Source organism: Myodes glareolus, chromosome 2 (assembly GCF_982192425.1).
Source record: "Myodes glareolus chromosome 2, mMyoGla1.1, whole genome shotgun sequence".
NCBI lineage: Eukaryota > Metazoa > Chordata > Mammalia > Rodentia > Cricetidae > Myodes > Myodes glareolus.
The window spans coordinates 62,302,826-62,322,885 of NC_142027.1; the positions used below are offsets into that span (position 1 = coordinate 62,302,826).

At 37.1% G+C, this 20,060-nt stretch overlaps 1 protein-coding gene across 1 annotated transcript in view; it reads right to left on the reverse strand.

Annotated features, from left to right (window-relative positions):
- The window catches only part of Zpld1 (zona pellucida like domain containing 1), a 45,626-nt gene extending 32,634 nt beyond the window's left edge, over nucleotides 1-12,992 (reverse strand). The window contains exon 1 of the mRNA XM_048454403.3: nucleotides 12,887-12,992. Within this exon, the coding sequence (XP_048310360.1) occupies nucleotides 12,887-12,992 (106 nt within the window). The remainder of the gene's footprint in view (nucleotides 1-12,886) is intronic.
- Nucleotides 12,993-20,060: the final 7,068 nt, after the last annotated feature.

Here is a 20,060-nt window from a genome sequence, read left to right on the forward strand (position 1 = left end):
CACACGTTGGCGCCATTTGTAGCATGAGGGCCAGCTTGTTGGGGTTTCCGTCCCGCCCGGTACCCCAACAGCCAGCAAATCCCAAAGAGAAATTACACACAGGACTCCATAAGGTTATAAACTGATTGGCCCATTAGGTCAGGCTTCTTGTTAACTCTTATAACTTATGTTACCCCATTATCCTTATCTATGTTAGCACATGACTCCGTACCTTTCTCAGCTGGGCAGGTTACATGCTGCCTCTTCAGTGGTCTGCACAGGAAATGGCAGAGGAACCTCTCTGCTTCCCAGAATTCTCCTGTTCTCATTGCATCACCTCTACTTCCTGTCTGGTTTTCCCACCTATACTGCCTGCCTGGCCAATCAGCATTTTATTAAAATATGATTGACAGAATACAGATAATTCTCCTGCACCAATTGATATGAAAAATAAATTAATTAATTAAAATTTCAAAAGTACTAAGATGATATATAAATGAGTCAGCTTGTCACAAGATAAGAGTTTGTGGCCTCATCTGTATGTTGCTGAATTGACATAAATTGACTATGTGGTTGTTGAGGAAAAGAGCAAAGACAGCTTTACTTATTCCGTATATGTATAACATTCTGCAAACATGTTGCTAGTAAGTGCTGTCTAAAGACCAAAGTACAATCATATTTTAAAGGAACAGTATTTTACTCATGGAGAAAGAAGTTTTATATTAACGTTATTCACATATGTACACTGAGGTCTGCCATGTCTCTAACCCATTTATAGGGTAAGTATAGTCTATGAACTTCCAATCAGGATACTTTATTTTATACATGAGGATTTAGGTAGTTGACAGAGTGATGGCCCATTTATACTTTGCATGACTATAATAAATTTGCATCAGGGTAAGGCATGATGACTGTTATGACTATTATGTGACTATGTAAGCAGGTCTTTGAATTAAATGCACTCAGTATCTTTAAACAGAAAACATTAAAAAGCATGTTCCAGACTTTTGTTCTAGAACTACTTTTGTTCTAGACCATGATCTAGTACAAAAATTACTTAGTACATAAAAATGTTATACATATTCTAGTACTTAAAAATCATGTACTACTTTTGTTATAGACTAGAGGCTATTAATGTTACTGTGTCCAAACTAAATCCTACCTCATGTCAATAAAAGATTCAAAAATACATTTGTCATATACTTATTAGATATCAGTCTCCACCCAGCCTGAGGATGCACTGTTACCTCAAGAAGCTTATGGATTGTGCTTCATTCAATAAAAGAGAAATTTGGAAAATGGCCCCTTACAGCAATAGACTGATGCCATGGAAGTACTTTGTAAACATGACCTATCACCTACCTTGGTCAAGTAAGGGTGTTTGGAAAGAGGCGGTCAGTAAAAAGTGAAATAATTTCAGTTGTCTAAGGCTTAGAAGAAGTTGATTAGGTGACAACATGAAGAGCCGTCGGTATCAATCACAATCAGTTTGGTTTTTTGTGGGGGGAGGTGATGTATTGACTGAGGAAATTATTCCCTGAGCTAAAGAATTCAGGGAAAATAAAGAGGACAGAATTAGTTTTTGAGAGGCTGGTGTCTGTATGGGACACTCAAGACAAAGGGGACAATAGGCATCAGAACGAAGAGTAAATTAATATCAAATGGGAAAGAACAAAAATGCTAATTGGGCCTATAAACTGCTCTCTGTCAACACTAAATAATGAGCTATGCTATTAGCTGGAACCACTCAGGAAAACAATCAGGTAAGAAAATTAAATTAATAGCAGACAAAGTAATATCAAAGCAGTCCTTTGCTGTGACTGCCTAGTATCGATATTCCTTGTTCTCATCACGTGCTATGCTCCATACTGTTTTAAGAATAAGGCTATGTTCCTTTTTTTTATTACCTTCATCTTATCTGTGAGTGGATATTTGCTTTTCCGTTAAATTATAAACTTATCAAAGGCTCTAGATTTTCTTCCCAGAGTACCTAATAATATTAGCAAATGTTTTTCTATTACGCCTTTGCTGTAAATCTTTCACAAACAGCACGTCTGGTTACTAACTACGTAACATGGGGTTCTTAGTTTCAAAAAAAAGATATGGTGACAGACGGACCCACCCTGGCTGTCCGTACCTCATTCTGTCTCTATCAACTGCCTAAGAAAGGCTCTGCCTTCAGAGTTTTCAGTGAACACTGGTAATCTTATTGGTAGCTACTATTTGACTTCACGTTGAAAGGCTTAAAATAGTACGCAATTCATAGTGTTTTGCTACTTGTTCGGGTATTTTTACTTACTTTTTAAGTGTGCGTGAATCTTGGTAACTTGTTATCTTACCTCTTTTCTTGAAATTTTAAAATCATTTGCTCTTCCCATTGACATATTTGCTGATGCCAGATACCTGTCATGACTAATAGCAGCGAGTGTCAGACACTTGTGGATGTAGATGGCAGTGGCATGGTGACTTCGATATATAAAGCCAGCAAGCCCGTCATGAGTTCTCTAAGTGTCACCTCTTATACTTTAGAGACAAAGTGGATTACCAGGGAAGCTCATTAAAATACAGATTCTGCTTCAGTAGACTTTAATTGGGGCCTGCACTGCTCACGCCTCTCACAAGCTCCCAGGTGATGCTGATGTGATAAGTCTCTCAGTCAATTCAGTTGCTAAGATATGGCTAATTATTTTGATTGGGCAGAAGCTCTTCGGAGGATTTTACTTGGAGGAACTAAGCATTCCCACGAAATGGGTATGGGTAGGATGCAGGATGCATGGGTGAACAAGAGGGGGGGTTCAAATATAAAAGCAACAGGAGGGAGAGAAACCATATATATATATATATATATTTAACTCCATATATATATATATATATATATAGCCATATATATATATGTTTAACTCCCTTCTTAGTCCAAGAAAATATCTGATTTTGAATCTGAATGAAATAGAACAGAAGTGTCTTGAGCCTGAGCCTACCTCTGCTTTAATATGCTAGGAACAACCCACGTGACAGCACTGAGGAAAGAACCAGTCACCCTTTCTCATCTATACCCCATTCCACAAACCATGGCAGAACACTACTGTGCCAAGTGGAGTGGTGTTTTTAAAAGTGGTGCTTTTAGCAAAGACAGTGCACTGTGATGAAGGGACTGAGAAGAACTATTTCCTGCCCATGGGAGACTCTGGAATGGTTGGAGATGTGCAACACAGTGGATGGTCCACTGTGAGCAGGTAGAGGCTCCATATACTTCAGATGCAAGGATCACGTAGACATAATCTTAGACTTACATTCACAGGCTGATGTGCACACGCTGAAAAGAAGTGTCGGTGCAAAGTTGACAGTATAAACAAAAGCCAGTTGAGTGCAGAAGAAAGAATGTTTTTGCACAAGGACAGAATGCTTTCAGATTCACAGAAAATTTCACCTGGAAATCACCTACCTCCTGGACTGCAATAAATATTCTAATAATAACCTGTACCATCATCATAGACTTTAAGAATAATGTATATATCATTCCTGTTTCTTCTGTTCCTAAAATAAAAGCAGTGGATTTTTGCACCGAGTTTACAGATTACCTAGAGAACATGTGTGTATGTTTCTTTAACTCATTTGTAAAGTTATATTTCCTTTCACAAAGTTTTTATACAAGAATCGGGCTTTGGTACTAAAACAGCAAGAAGTCCTTAAGGGGTATTGATATTTCATCTACGCAAAATACCAGCAGCTGATGAAGAATTTAAAGTGGATTAGGGATTCAAGTTTCCCCTCTATATTGAACAGGTTTCTCACCACCTTATTTTTCATAGCAACATCTGTTTCTCGTTAGCAAACACAGGCTGCTGTTTCTGGGCTCTCAGAAATTCATGTGGAGTCGGAGGCAAAGTTTGAAGACTTATAATCACATTTGCTGCTCTACCTTGGAACCAGAGGAGTCTGATAAACGTTTTAAGGCAGGGAAAAAAGGGAGGAGATACAGGTTTTACTTGTACAATGGAAGTCGAATTTTCATGTAGTAAATATTTCGCTATTAAGAGGGGGGGTAGATCCTGAATTATTCAGTTGCTGCTCTTGCTGACTAATTGCTTTCTCGTCCTCAAAGTTTCATCATTGTCGGTTAATAAGAATGTGACAGACACAGTGCCTGAATCAGTCCTTCAGCCTTGTCTGTTTAAGAATTATCGTCACACGTGCCAAGCAGGAAGCAGACATCCCCTTGACAAACGGATGACCAAAATACTGCCCCAAGGAGGAAGACAGGAGAAATAGCTTTACTTATCTTCACGAATGAACAGACATGTTCTCTGGAATTACGATTCCTGCTCCTCAGGAAGGAAACAATGCAACCGTTAAAGCCAAACACAAAATGAGTTAATTATGTGTAGCTCACCCATTAATTCTTTACACTGGAAAGGCTAAACAAATAAACACACCATATGGCTTTTTGATTCTTTAATGAGGAGATAGTTTTATGTAAAATTCATCATCCTATAATCATCTTTAAACTTGCTATCCAAAGTTTTTTGGGGAGCAAGGGCTTCAACAGGTGAAGAAAGAGCCCTACCATTATGTCACTGTTGAGTGCTAACTTGACAACATGAGACAAAATCTAACCTGTTTTCCTACTACAAAAATGAGGTTTAAAGGTGACTTTGCTTGTCTGTTGTGGGAAATCAAATAAGGCTATACCTAACATTCAGAACCTGAAACCTAGTATTGGTATTAGTGTTATTTTAAATGGAATGTCAAATTTAAAGTTAGGAAACACTGATTTGCCCAGGATTTCTCATAACCATTTAGTTCGCCCTTTGATGGTATCAGAACATGGGTGTTCTAGTAACCAGTGGTCTCTCTGGTTGTGCTTTCTCACAAGACTATAAATTTCATCTAACCCTGCCCTACTACTCCCTTCTGAAACCAGAGGCTGCCTCCAAAACATAGCCCTCAGTCTCAAAAGCTAGCACTCTTATTGATAGACTTCACCTGTCCAAATATGGCTTCCAGCATTGAAAACTTAGCTGTGTGTTTAGTTTGGGAAGTGTGTATCATCTCAGTGGCTCGTAAGTCTGTTCCTTGTCATTAGCTAGGGTAGCAAAGAGTTCACTACTTTTAAAATTAGATGGCATTTCCTTAAATTTAAACAAATTAGGACCATAGTGGCTATCTTGGCCCAAGAATAAATGCCATGGAAATTAGAGAAAATAGCTCCAATGTCCTAAAACAGCAGAGGTCGGATGGGGTGAGAATAATTCCTTTCTTTATTAACATGCTTTGCATTTAGACAGCCCTTCTCCTTTGCCAAGCTCATTCTCATTCTGTCTCTGCTTAGAATCTTGAGTGGATCCTGGAGCTCCTGCCGACCCCAAGAAAAACTCTAATGTGGGAAAGAAATGCAAAGTCAAAGGTCAGTGAGCAATTAACTCTTAGGCTTTATTTGTGCACTCTATTCTTTCACAAACAACCTGCAAAATAAGACATAATAAGAAGTAATACTCATAAAATCCTAAAGTCTCTACTGAGACTTCTACTTTATTTGGGTTTTGGGATTTTTTTCCTTTAATATAAATTTTAAATTCTAAACATGGGTATATGTGGGTGATTGTATATAAGTAGGTACATTTGGAAAGATTTGGGGAAATGCCTATGACTGTTTTGGCATTTGTAAGATTGAAACAGGAAGTTAAATTGGCCCTTTATGCTGAAAATTATAGAATTCTCCTTCCTCCCTGTTCTTAGAGGATTTACTTTAAATCACATAAAGTTGTATTTTCTATCCTCCTTGAAATATATACAAATTCTTTCGAAAAAGTAGATAGCACTTGGTTAACTTTGATGACCCAGGAATCCCATTACTTAGCAAGGGAGATAACAATATCGCTATCTCCTAGACACTGAGGAGGAAAAGGCTTGCCTTTAGAGTAAACTTTGCTTCAAATAGCAAGACAACATCAATTACAATGGTATGGAAGATAAATTTTTCTCTAGATAAACATGATTAACAACACAAGCAGTCAATTACCAGGTAAAGTTAGGATATATGACTAATGGTGCTGTCACTGTCTTATACTAAGAATAGTTATTATTTGTCTAAATATACACAGAATGACTGCTTCACATGAGTAAGAGGGTAGCAATTCTTTAATCTTCAAACTATCCATGCCATTGACATGGTACAAATGACACGTTGAGATTAATGCTTATTCAATGCCAAAGATGTTTTCTTCTTTACTATGTAAGCACAGAGAAGTTTTAGACCAAGAAATTCTATTTCACTGATAATCTCAACACATGATTGTCATTTTTGGTGGAATAATGGATTCTGGAACAAATCAAGAACATATAACTACTGATTAATAATCATAAATGTTAATTAGGTTCATTTATAAGATGCAAATACAGATTTCAGTCATATTTAGAGACCAAACTGACATACTTAGGGTGAGGTAATGGATCCCACAACTACTCTAAATGATTTTCTTGTAAGTGGTCAGTAGATACTATCAGCTACTATAAAGGAATGATTTTAGCATAGTCCCTTAGTTTATACCATAGGATAAATATAATCTTTTGCTGTCTTTGTCACTTTGTGGCCAATCAACACATTTCATTCTACTTTGAAAGAAATAAATGGTGTGTAGTTGTGTGGGTGGGAGAGCGGGAAAGATCTGGGAGAAGTTGTGAGTGATCAGAATACAGTGTATGAAATTTTTATAAAAAATTAAAATGGGAAAATAATATAAGAGCAACAAGAAACAAGAGGAGAAAATGAGGAGGAGGAGGAAGAGAAAGAGAAAAAAGAAAGAAGAAGGAGAAGGAGAAAAGGAGGAGAGAGAAACATGGAATTACATCAGCCAGTTTGTCTCTGCTGAACAATCTTTAGAACAAGTGAACCCCTTTACCTACCCAAATAAGTTCCTGTCTAGACTGCCCTATCTAGCCATCTGGTCTTTCGGCTCTTGCAAAGGCTCCTCCCACTGCCTGTTTTGAGGAGCAGTCAGTGCCTCTGTTCTTCTCTGTGTCTTTCTTTCTCTTTCTCTCCTAAATAAAAGCAACAGTTTTTACACTCACAGGGTTGCATCCCCTGCCTATACCATTCTATACTTTCTTTCTTTATTATTCATGTCTTCCTTAGTATTTCCTGTATCTGAGGACTTTCTACTCTGAGGATGCAGCGCTCAGGCTCTAAAAACACTCCTCATCTAAATTTCTGGCTTAGGCTACTCTTCTTTTTCCTTCACCATAAAAATAATCTTAACAGTCACCTTTTTGCCAAACCTGCCATATTTATATCACCCCCATTTTCTGCTCACACACCAAATTCAGACTTTGTAGCACTCTTTTCACTGTGGATATCCCTTCTCAGACTCGGGTCTGCACTTCCTACTAGGAGAGAGATGATGCCACTATCCATTCTCCAGAAAGTTCCCAAACTATTATTTCCAAAATCCAACTTTCTTTTTAAAGCACGAAGTATTTTTATTTTTATTTTCCACATTAGTTAACAGCATCCACACCAGTTGCCTGTGGGCAAAATATCATCTAGCCGTCCCTTACTCTCCCAAATCAAATCAATCTCACCCTCTGCTGAGCAAAACAGAAACATCTCTCTTAACAACGTTGTCTCCTCCTATTACTCCCACTGCCACTAGCTCCTTAGTCTTTCTCTCTGCCTATAGTCTCTTCTGACTTGTGTCTTTTATGTTTCCAAACGTGTCTTTCGGAAAAAAAAAAAAAAACAGACTGTATCACACGTACCAAAAACCATGTTACAAAAGATTCAGGGTTTCTACCCTGCCTACAAAATAAAATAAGAGAAGTTCCATTACACTATATAACGGAGAACATTCTTGCCAAATACTATTAAATTTGATTTACTCAAAACTACAGCTCTAATTAGTTCATATGGTTTGCAAGAGGAACGTGCTAACAGTGTCTCTGACTTGCATGCAGCTGCATCCAAAGTGTCAAGATCCTATAGATTTGATAGCACAGAACAAATGATCAAATTAGAAGCAACTTGGCTGAACATTAAAGCATATCAAGGAATTATTAAGTGTATTAGATATATGCATAAAGTTTAATGATTTTTAAACTTATTTCCATTAGATATGCATACCAAAGCATGAAAAATAAGTTTACTTAAAATAGCCTAGAAAGAAGAGTGGAAGGGAGAGATGAAACAAAAATTATAAGCATACATAGTAAATTAATCTCTATGACCAACTTAAGATTTTTCAAACTATTTCTTACTTATGTGTACATTTGAAATTGTCCATCCTAAAGATTGTTTTAATTTACTTTATTTATTTATTTTACATCCAGACCAGTTTCCCCTCATTCCTCTTCTCCCCTATGCCCAGCCTCTACCCCAATCTACTCCTCCTCTTTTTCTATTCAGAAAGGGCCAGCCCTCCCATGGGTATAAATAGAGCATGTTACATAAAGTTTCAATTAGATTAAGTACCTCCCCTTGTATTAAGGCTGAACAAGGCAATCCAGTATAAAGAAGAGGTAGGTTCCCAAGATCCAGCCAAAGCATTATGAATAGTTTCTATTCCCCTTGGTAGGAGTCCCACAGGTAGACCAAGCTACACAACTATTTCATATATGTAGAGGGCATAGGTCAGTCTCATGCAGGTTCTTTGGTTGTTGTTTCAGACGCTCTTAGTTCCTATAATCCAAGTTAGTTGATTCTGTACATTTCATTGTGACCACTCTGGCTCCTACAGTCCTTCCTCCCTCCCTTCAGCAGTTTCCCCTAGCTCAGCCTAATGTTTGGCTGTGCATCTACATCTTTTTTCCATTAGTTACTGGCTGAAGAAGGCTCTCTGATGACAACTAGAAGAGTCACCAATATAATAACAGGAGATGGTCAGTCCAGGCTACATCTCCACTACTGTTAGGAGTCTTAGCTGGACTTATCCTTGTAGATTCATGGGAGTTTCCATTGCATCACATTTATACCTGACCCAGAAATGACCTACCTTCCCAGTCTTCTCTTTTATTACTCTCCTCTCCATGACCCCCCCAATCAGATTCCTCAAGTTCCCATCCCTACCCCCAGTTTACCTGGGTGATCTCTTCTATTTCCTCATCCCAGGGAAATCCATGAGTCCTGCTTGGGCTCTTTTTGTTACTGAGCCATGACAATTGACAATTAATAAATGAGACCTCATGGGACTGAAAAGCTTATGTCAACAGAACAAAATGATAGACTACAGAATAGGTAAAGATCTTTGTCAACCCCATATCCAACAGAGGGTGAACCTCCAAAATATATAAAAAAGTCAAGAAATTAGACATCCAAAAACAAATAATCCAATCTAAAAATGTGGCACAGAACTAAACAGAGAATTCTCAAGAGAAAAATCTCAAATGGCAGAGAAACACTTAAAGAAATTGTTAAAATAAAAATTTAGAGTTTCAACTTTAATATAGTAAAATTACATATAACAAAACAGGTATCAAGCAAGAATTAGTTACAATATTTATATCTACTTTATCTTTTATCATAACTAACAATAATTATAATAATAACTATCTATTCTTCAACTCCATCAAAGACTCCAGAAGAATACACTATTACCTAAATAAACAGTAAGTTCATTGTAAGCAACTTCCAAACCTCTAGAATTGATAGAGACATCTCACTGCCTAGACAATCACCCAAAGTTCTTCTGTACCATTGGGGCATCCAATCTTCAGTCTACAGGCCCGTTGTATCAAGAAGATTTTTCCACAAAGCAGAAAATTTCAAAGACAGCTCTGCCTATATTAGAAGTTTGTCAGTTACTTTCTTCTCTGTCTTGTATAACGTCTGGCAGACTCTTTCATGAAGCAGGAACTCCAAAGGCTCGACTAACCTTTAGGCAAGTTCAGCAGTCATTTCTCTGTGGGTACTGCATGTCCAGTTTACCAACCCATGTAGGCAAAAGCAGGATTTTATTTTTTGTCCAAATGGCTAGCAAACTCCATAAGGAGCTTCTTGGATGCCTATCTTCCTCCTGAAGTAGATTGGTGCGGCCAGGAGGAGATGTGTCTCATTGTCATGAGAAGTCTTAAATTCTTAAAACATTTTAAATGCTACATTCTGTAGTTTTTGAAAGGTTTGAAGAATGCCTATCCACCTGAAATATATCTCTGTACATCTAGAAAATCTAACTAACATGACTACAAGCTTGACTATTATAGATGATTATCTATTAACCTATATTCCTTGAGTATACATTACATTTTTAAGTGAGCTGGACAAACATAATACCTTAATCAAGATCAGAAATACATATAACAGAATTGACCTTAAATTTGTACCAAAAAACCAAGAGCCATACCAATTCAAAGTATCCATTGTTATAGCATATCCCCCTTTAAATATTAACAAACATTTATGAACAATATTTGGGAATTCAGGCATAGTTCTCTAGACTACTTCTTGGTGATTGGGGTGCTGTTAATCAGGTCTTTCATGGTGTATCCTGCATTGGGTGAAGTAATTTTTGAAGGATGTTCAAGGCAACATTTCAGGGTTTCTTGGTTCATTAAACCACATTAGTCTGGAAGCAATCCACAGGTATTACTAGGGTATATATGGTACTTCATGCTTGCTCCGCACAGTCCAATATGGTGGAAGTCCATTCACCACCTCTGCAAGCCATGCTCATTGCCTCAGTTCCAAGTATGCAGCCAGTCTATGTCGAGCCGTTAAGCAGCTTGTAACATGCTGCTTACAAACCCCATTCAAATTCTCAGTCTCCTGAAAGAGCCAGAGATCTCGCTGACAACACGGCCCAGAAAGCCAGCATTTGAAGCATGTGTGTTTTCGTTTGTTTGTTTGCTTGCTTGCTTGTTTTTGCTACTGCTGAGTCAGGAAAACTTCCGTTAAAGAAGCTGCAGCACACCACCAGCAAGCAGCAAGAAGCTGTATTAAACTATATTTTTGTATCTAGAATTCCTTTTCAAGCTCTCTCAGGTTTTTAAGTGGATTTTAGTTTGCCATGTTGGTACCAGTTTGTTGAAATGGAGGCCACTTGTTTGTTCCTGGCTGCTCAGCCCCGAAATAATCGCACAGAAACTATATTAATTAGATCACTGTTTGGCTCATTAGCTCTAGCTTCTTATTGGCTAACTCTTACATCTTAATTTAACCCATTTCTAATGATCTGTGTATAGCCACATGGCTGTGGCTTACTGGCTAAAGTTTCAGCATCTGTCTCCTGTGGTAGCTCCATGGCTTCTCTCTGACTCTGTATTTCTTCCTCCCAGATTTCCATTTAGTTTTCCCCTGCCTAGCACTGTTCCCCTATAGTTCTGCTATAGGCCCAAAGCAGTTCTTTTAGTAACCAATGATATTCACAACCTACAGAAGGGAATCCCACATCAAGAAATGTTCAATATCCTTAGCCATCAGGGAAATGCAAATCAGTATGATTCTGAAATTCCATCTTATGCCTGTCAGAATGGCTAAGAACAAAAACACAAATGCCAATTTATTCTGGATAAGATTGGATCAAGGAAAACACTCCTCTACTGCTGGTGGAAGTGCAAACTTGTACAGCCTCTTTGGAAATCAAAATAGTGGTTTTCCAGAAAATGGGAAATCAATCTACCTCAAGACTTAGTGATATCTCTCTTAGGCATATATCCAATGGACGCTCAACCATATCCCAAGGACACTTGCTCCACTATGTTCATAGCAGCTTTATTTACAATAGCCAGAACTTAGAAACAAACTAGATACCCCTCAACTAGAGAATGCATAAAGAAAATGTGGTACATTTACACAATGGAGCTTTACTCAGCTGTTAAAAACATGACATCAGGAAATTTGAAGGAAGATGAGTAGAGCTAGAAAAATTCATCCTGAGTGAGGTAACCCAGACCAATAAAGACAAACATGGTATGTACTCAATTATAAGTGAGGATTAGCTGTAAAGTAAAGGTGACTTTAAAAGGGAATTTATTTGCAACACTCAGTACTATTAAAATCTCACCTTCAAATATTCTACAGATTCACCTCTGAACATATTTCACAAAGACCTCTATATCTTGCCTCACAGGCCAAGAACCCAGACAATAGGTCTGAGTTCATGAAACCATTTGGCAACACTCCAGTCTCACTTCAACAGATGAAGCCACCTACTTATTGTTTTATGCTGGTTTATTACTCTCACATATTCCAAAATTGAAAGTTTGGCAAGTATGAAGAAGGCAAATGTTGAACAAAGGTCTTGCAGTTCACATGTGGACTTGCAAAGCAGTTTCTAACTCTCTGATAGTTACTTTGTAAATGTGGAATGGAGATGAGGTAATTCTAGCTAATGAAGAATGACACTTACACAAGGTTTAGAGTACCTCCTGATTATGTGTTGGTTTACTGATCTGTAGGACATGTCCACCAATATGAACAAATTTCACAACTATTATTATATGGGTAGGTTTTGTGAAATTCATTTGAAAATTGACTTAAGCAATTTGATAGTTACAAACATTTCATGGAAACAATATTTTAGAAATATCACATAACATTTCACAGTTATTTTAATAAACATGACTCCAAATAAATATATTCACATGTAAATGCAGTTTGAAAAAGTCTGAATTAAGTTGAGAAATATGTCATCAATTAGTCAAATTTTGAAAAAAATTAGACTCACAATTTATTGTCAACTGACTATACTTTTTATATTTGCAAGCAGTCATTATGATATTATTGACTTTGATAACCACTCTGTATGTCAATGTGTATATAAATTAAAAATATTGTCTTGATCTCGTCTTCCTTTGTTAATATTCAATCAACGTAAAGAGACAGACAGACCTCATTTTCTATATGTATTTAAATGACTGCTAAACACGCATAGCTGTTCTTCTCAGAATCAATTAGACAATAGATGAAGGTCAGACTCACCAGGAAATCTGCTGTGGAGGTTGGCATCACAGTTGTAACTGTTGAACTGAGCAGACCCTGGACGTACCCTAGCAGCTAGAAGGAGCAGCAACCATATCCGTTCCATGGTAAAATCTAGAAAAGAATAACAAGCATGGGGGCATCACCAACCATCACTTTTTCCTCCTGAAAAGACTGAGGCAGATCTCAGCCCTTTGTTGGACAAAGAGCTTATAGATCACCAGTCAAAGTCAGGAGGTCATAGAAAGTAATCATAAAAAATGAGGACGGAGATTTTGGATACAATGGCTCAAATTTTAATTCCTTGACTTCAGTTTGAAAATGGTAACAAAGCTAATGTTTTTTTTTCCTAAAAGAGGACTAGATTATATGCACTATGAGAAAGAAAAAAATCAGTTGTAAGTAGGATGAACTCAACTCAATATCTAGCCAGTTCGCACAGCACACTTAAGCAGACTAATGAATTTAGAGGCAAAAGTACCTGAATAATATCCAGGGTACACAAATAGCCCAGGGTATTCAAGCATTCGATGCTCTATTCTGAGAATATTATCAATATTCTCAATTATCAAAGAACATCAGAAATATCTTGCTTTCAACACAGCAATTTTAGACTATTGCATTGTCTCAAGAATCAATGACTTGTGTAATATTTTCTCAGGAAGCACAAGAATTAAGCAAAAGACTAGGAAAGCTGTATGTGTGGGAATCACACTATCGTTGCTCCAGTGAATGACTGCTCCTAAATGAGATGTGAAACCTAATATCTTTGCATAAAAAAACTGAATTCCTAGGATAAAGTAAAGGAAGTTGTTCTGTAAGATGCCAATGTGGGTTTGAAAAAATAAATGGGCATTGACTGAATGTTCAATAATGTTTTCTTGGATGAGCTTTTATTGGCCTAATGAAGTTAAAATGGCTTCCAGAAATGTTCAATTTATTCCCACAGTAACATTTGTTTACTGAAAAAAAAAATAATCATTTCAGTTAGTGGTTTGGGTCTACACATGAAAGGCACAAAGACGACAAAAGTATAAATGTTTACTCAGTCAAATGCATTTTAAAAGCTTGGACTTTGGGGGTAAAAACAATATTTTAACTGCCCTTAAAGATCTGACTTATATGATTAATTAAGTCTTCAGCATAAGGAAGGAAATGTGCCTCTTTTGAATCATCAGTTTAGAACGATAAGTTTATGGTGAACAGAGTCACTTTGGTGAGGATGTGGGAAAGGAAGGTATGATTTTACTCTCCAAAATAGACTGAAAAACATAATTCAACAGGAGCATCCTTCCTTCGATGTCATACCACACCTCAATCACAAGCCTCATGACTTTGGCGAGAACAACGGTCTATCTGGTTACGTCTACTCCCTTGGGGCACTCCATAAACAAAGGGCTCACTGGAATGGCTGTCACACACTCTGGGTTCTGCTGACCACATCTACATCACCACGGTCTAGTCATCAAGAGACTTAAAATAGAACAGAACAAGCCCATTCTTTTAGAGGCTCAAAGATGGCTAGGAAAAGGAGCAGGGCAGTCTGAATGGGATGTTGCCACAGCCTTATAACTGTGATCCCTGGTAAGCCCCAGAAAATATTGGAAACTCTAAACCCATACTGCTTACTCCCAAAAACAGAATGTGTCTGACAGGTCCATGGACTGGAACTTTATCTGGTTGGATTATTTTTATTAGACTGAAACATCATCAAGCTTCTGTTTAAAGAAACAAAACACAACTTCCCACAGATGTTCACCTGTACCTTCTCATTTATATAATGTATTTGCCTGTATCTTCTCATTTATAAACCTTTAATGAATGGATGAGGTTGGGATTATTACTTTATTGTACAGAAGAGAAAAACTGAGTCTCGGCATGTTTAACTGACATGAAAAGTGAGTGAAGGAAAAGCCATTCTATCCTCAATGTTTCCTGAGAGCAAGCCTGTTGCATGAGCGTGCTACCTATGCACCAGCAGTTACTAAATGATTGAGCTGTCATTTTCATTTCCATCCATCAGCAGTGGCCATTTCCTTTGCATTTTCAAAGACTGTACCCTTTCATGGATCTTTTCCTCTGAGAATGAATAAGCAAATCTGGTGTTAGTATTGCAAGTTTGAAAATAGATATTGTCTCTTCCTTTGACGGAGACAATCCTCTCTCATTGTGAAAAAAAGCATAAAAATATTAGACACATCTGTGCTATTGAAAATAGATGGATACTCCTGCTAATTAAATCAGCCCACGAGCCATAGTAAAATACGCGCTATACATCAAAACTCAGACTATCCGAAAGAAGCCTCTCACCATGCATATTTTTTGCACAAACGCTGCTGCCACATCCTGAAGATTCAAACTTGAGGCACTTTATTTTTTGATGAAGAAGAGGCAGAAGTAGGAGGCAGCATCCACTAATAGAAAACACATTGCTTTATGCTTTTTGTGTTAGCAAGTATGGATTCAGGTTCTTCCCAGCCATTTGTTGGGTTTGTCATTTCAAAGCCAGGATGTTGATCTTGAGCCTTTAATTCTGAGCCCTGAATTCTAAGCGCACAGAAAGCTTTGAAATTACAATTCAGGGCCAGCACACACTGCTCTATAAGTTCTCTCTGGCACTGGAATCACCAAGGAAAAGAACACTGGCTAGACCTGCACTCCTCAACTAAACATTGTGCCACCCCAACACCAGACAAAAGGGTTAGTGACAGTCGATAACATTTCTTGATTTCTGGTGGTATGCGGACATCAACATCTTCTGTATAGGTGAATATATATTTTGAATACATATACATTGGCAGTGTTCATGGCATTTTTAAGACTTCTAAAAGCACTCTGTAGTCTACTCACAAGAGAAAATAAAACAAAGCTTTCAACTTGCAAAATTGCGAAATTCCTATCCTCTATTCTATCTCCACCATTCCCGACTGCAGAGGAAATAGGACCCTCTGCTTGCTATAACAGGAAGGGAGATTCATGGCGCCTTTTTTTCTTTTGTTTCTCTCTGAAATAAAATTAATTCACATTCATCACAGGATGCTGTCCTGTCTGCTCAAGCTTCCCAGCTCTTCTTGTTACACACATGGGTTTATTTCTGTCCTAATCCTACTAAAAAGTTTAGGTGCAAATGATATCTGTAGACCACCATGGGATGCCCTAAACTGTCTTACATGTGATTTTTGGCTCCAGGGAACTCTTCCTAGACACTCTGCAGAGGAGCCTGCACTCTTCTCCACCACATGTAAGTAAAACAACCAGAACACCTATGTAGGCAGGGACAGTGGTTTGTAAAATGGCCTAACAGTTAAAATTATAAATATCAGTGACATGCTTAGATATTAGTAAACTTGAAAATATTCATATGCAAAAGATTTTTACATCTGACTTAAGACTGTCATAAACATAAGCTGAATGCTGCAGAGGAAAAGAGGATTGTATGTACAAATGCTGAATTTTAAACAGATTAGAATCCAGACAATGTAGTGTGTGTTTGTTATCCTAGCAATCAAGAAACCGAAGCAGTAAAATTGTCATGAATTCATGGGTGATCCAGAATACATAATAACACTCTGTTTCTTGCCAAGGAAAAGAGAAAGAAGGTATAAATATCAATTTAACAAAGAAATCCTGACACTTCCCAAACTGGTACTAATAAGTATTAACAACGCATTGGAAGCCTGCTGCTAAATGATTTGTTGCCCCACATATCAATATTTACCATCTTATAAGTTCCTTTTAAAGTGGGAAATTCTTCAAATGTATACATTTTTTAATTTGCTTGGGATTACATTTAAAATGAGAAAAATAAAATCTCTCTTCTCTCATAAACATAAAATTGATATAATTATCTCATAAACACCATTCTCTAGATTTTATTATAAAATAGTATTTTGAACTTTCTTTTTTGTATAGACTTGGTATATGCCAATGACAGAGCAGTGCTTAATATTCAACTACTAATATAGATTTAATTGTTTACCCATGTTGCAAGACTTTAATTGAGTTATACAGGGTCACAGATTTAGGAAATGGCAATCCAGAATTAAAAATTCAGCCTGGCCTTTGCAATGATTATACTGCAATTTTATTTCATTGAGTTTTTCAATAAATAAAATTAATGTCCTTCTACTTCACAAAAAAGTAAATTATATTAATAATGAATGCTTAAATATGCTCTGAGCAAAATCATTCAGATGATTGAGCCAAAATATTTCTTAATATCTATGTAATTTTTATAACTATATTTTATTTAGGCAAGGTGAGCATGAAGAATATCATTCTTTTTTGAAAATTGACTTAGTGAAAGTACAAATGAGCTGTAAGGGTCAAGTGTATACCAGAACGTTTTAAGCACTTCATACATATCTTTTAGACAAATAGGTAATTTATTCTCCTTATTCTGGGGGAAATAAAATGAAGAATTTGAATTGTTAACAAATGAGCCTGAAGCTAAACATCCAGTTTATAACAGGATCTATGTTCAAAGACTCTAGAAAGTGTGCCCAGCCAGTGTGTGACAATCTAGTCCAAAAAGACACACAAGGCATCAAATCAAATGAAAGTTTCGCTTTCACAAAGTACAGTTGATGGATGCAGTATTTTTCTAACATTTATTTATCAAATAATTACTGAATGTTTTCATGTAGCTGGTACTATGTGAAGAGGACAAAACTAAAGTACAGCCATGGGGGGAAGGAATGTCTGCATAGAACTTACATTGTAATAAAAGAGATGAGGGGGGGGAAATCTATGAATACAATATAAAAAATGTATGTGATAAATGCTGTCGGTATAAATAGATAAAGAGTGAGGACTGAGGAAGTGGGAATGAAGTACAGAAATTGTCTGTGAAGCAGTCAGAGATTTATCATCAATCCATATGAACAGCTCTAAGTTATAAACAACCAGTTCTTTCTGCCCATAACTTATACTTCATTTCTCGCTATTTAAGTACTACCCAAATTTAAAAAGAAAAAATACTTTTCAGCTCATAAATTATTCTCTAGGAATAACCTAGACACTTTGAGAAGCTGCATTAACCTTTGCAGATGTGTAAAGGCGGATACTAAGTAGAGCCTGAGAAAAGTAGTCTTAAGTACTCCTTAAGTATCCCTGCCCCTCCTCTGTGACCAGGGATGGGCGGGTGGGGAGAGAACATGCCTGAAAGTACTTTTCATCTGCACTTGAAAAAGAGCTTTGCAAAGACTAATGGGTGCAACAATTTACCTAAATTCATGCTTTCTGAATTATATGGGTTTCGTATGTGCTCAATTATATACCTAGGAAGAAAAATGGAAAATGCAAGCTAAGTATCGTTTCTTCAAATGTATAATGAACAGTCTAGGATTGGTGTCTTTTTCACTAAGCTAAACCTAAAAGTCTGAAACACACACACACACACACACACACACACACACACACGATTCAAAGGCTTGTGCTCTGGCATCATCTTTGCCCAGCTCTCTCCACCCTGCACAGTTGTGCAGTCAATAGCAGCCAGAGAAACAATCCCCAAATTTCTGTATTATGTATCTCAGCCTCCTTCCCAGGGAACATCCTAAATATCTCAGACAACTTTCAAATAACTGGAAACTAATGTTTCCAGAGAAAGAGAGGAAAACAAATGTATTTCAATAAATGTCATAGTATGAGGTGTGGAAATGAGGGCCACTCCCCTCTCAGGAGCAAGCAACAGGACCTGGGTAAAGAGGGACTGATGCTTTCCAGGAGACTCCTGTCTCTGAGTTATGAATCCTGCTGCTGCAGTCTTCACACTGTGGGGAGTGGGGGAGGGAGAATGCGTTTACTAATCCTCCAAAATCACTGTTTTGAAAGTGCTGGAGTGCTGGAGAACATGGTTCTTTAATAAAAATAGATGGTTTTTTGACAGAATGTCTAGACTAAAGCTCTATATTGTTTATTTCTATTATGCTTGGACACTAGAGGCAACATATATATGGAAAAGAAAATGAAAATATAAAACCTTCAACTGAAACACCCATTATTACGCATATATTCTTTACATAACCTATCCTTGTCTTGCTAAATGAAGAATAAAACCCATCATGGAGTTTCAGAACAATGCCTCAAACAAAGAAGAAAATGTGTGTCACTATCAAGAGCACATTGCAAAATTTTATAGCTCTGAATGTGCTGATGTATATCACAAGGAAATATGAGAGCTAAATGTTGCTCCTAGGAGAAAAACCTATGCCAGTATTCTGTGACACACAGGGAGGGTCCATGTCTTTCCTTTGCCACCTTCTCCATCTGTCTACCTACTGAGGGTTTCCTCTAGTCATCTAGAGATTAACTGACACACAGTGTTTAGTTTAGAACATTTACCCTTGCACCTTAGTTTCAGGGGAGTAAGGAAGCTGACACGTTGAACTAAATCACTTTAAGAGCTTTTTGTTTTCTTAATAATTCATTAAGTTCTTTTGCAGAATATTTGTATATTTTATCATTCTGAAGGAACTTTGGTGCTATGTTAGGATATTGACTTCCTCCTTCTTACATTAAGTGTAATCATAACCAATTAATAATAAAATGATAATTTCATTGATTAGCATAATCACTTCCATCTAATTAAGTAGACAATTGACTATTAGAATGACTATTACAGAATGAAAATATTTCTTTCTTAGTAGAGATGATTTACATAATATTTACCAGAAGACACAGCGAAGGACTCATTCAGTGAGAATGATCTTAAGAGTTATTCCAGCTGACTCTAACTGATTTCTCAATAATCAAAAATATATTCTTGTCAACAGTACTAAGTAATGGAAATATAACTGCATGTTTTGGGGAATCCTTGACTAACTCTGTAATAAATTGTTTGCAGTCTTTTAAATTTCTATGTCAATCTGCTCACTGTTTGTTTATTACAAATAATTATTAAACATTTTATCATTTAAGTTTGAGACTTGGAGTTCTTGAGGTGCAATGATGGAGCAAAGTAGGCATGGTCCTCCCCTCCACAGCACTTACAGACTAAAGAGTGAGTCAGCATCAAACTCTCAAGGTCAGAAGGTGTTTGTAAACGCATTTGGTGATACTGGAGGAGAAACATAAAAGGTTCCTTGAGAAATTCAAAAGGAATAACCTGGTTTAGCTGAGGATGTCAGGAAGGGCTGATCTCAGGAGTCCAAGGTTTCGAACTAAAGGACTG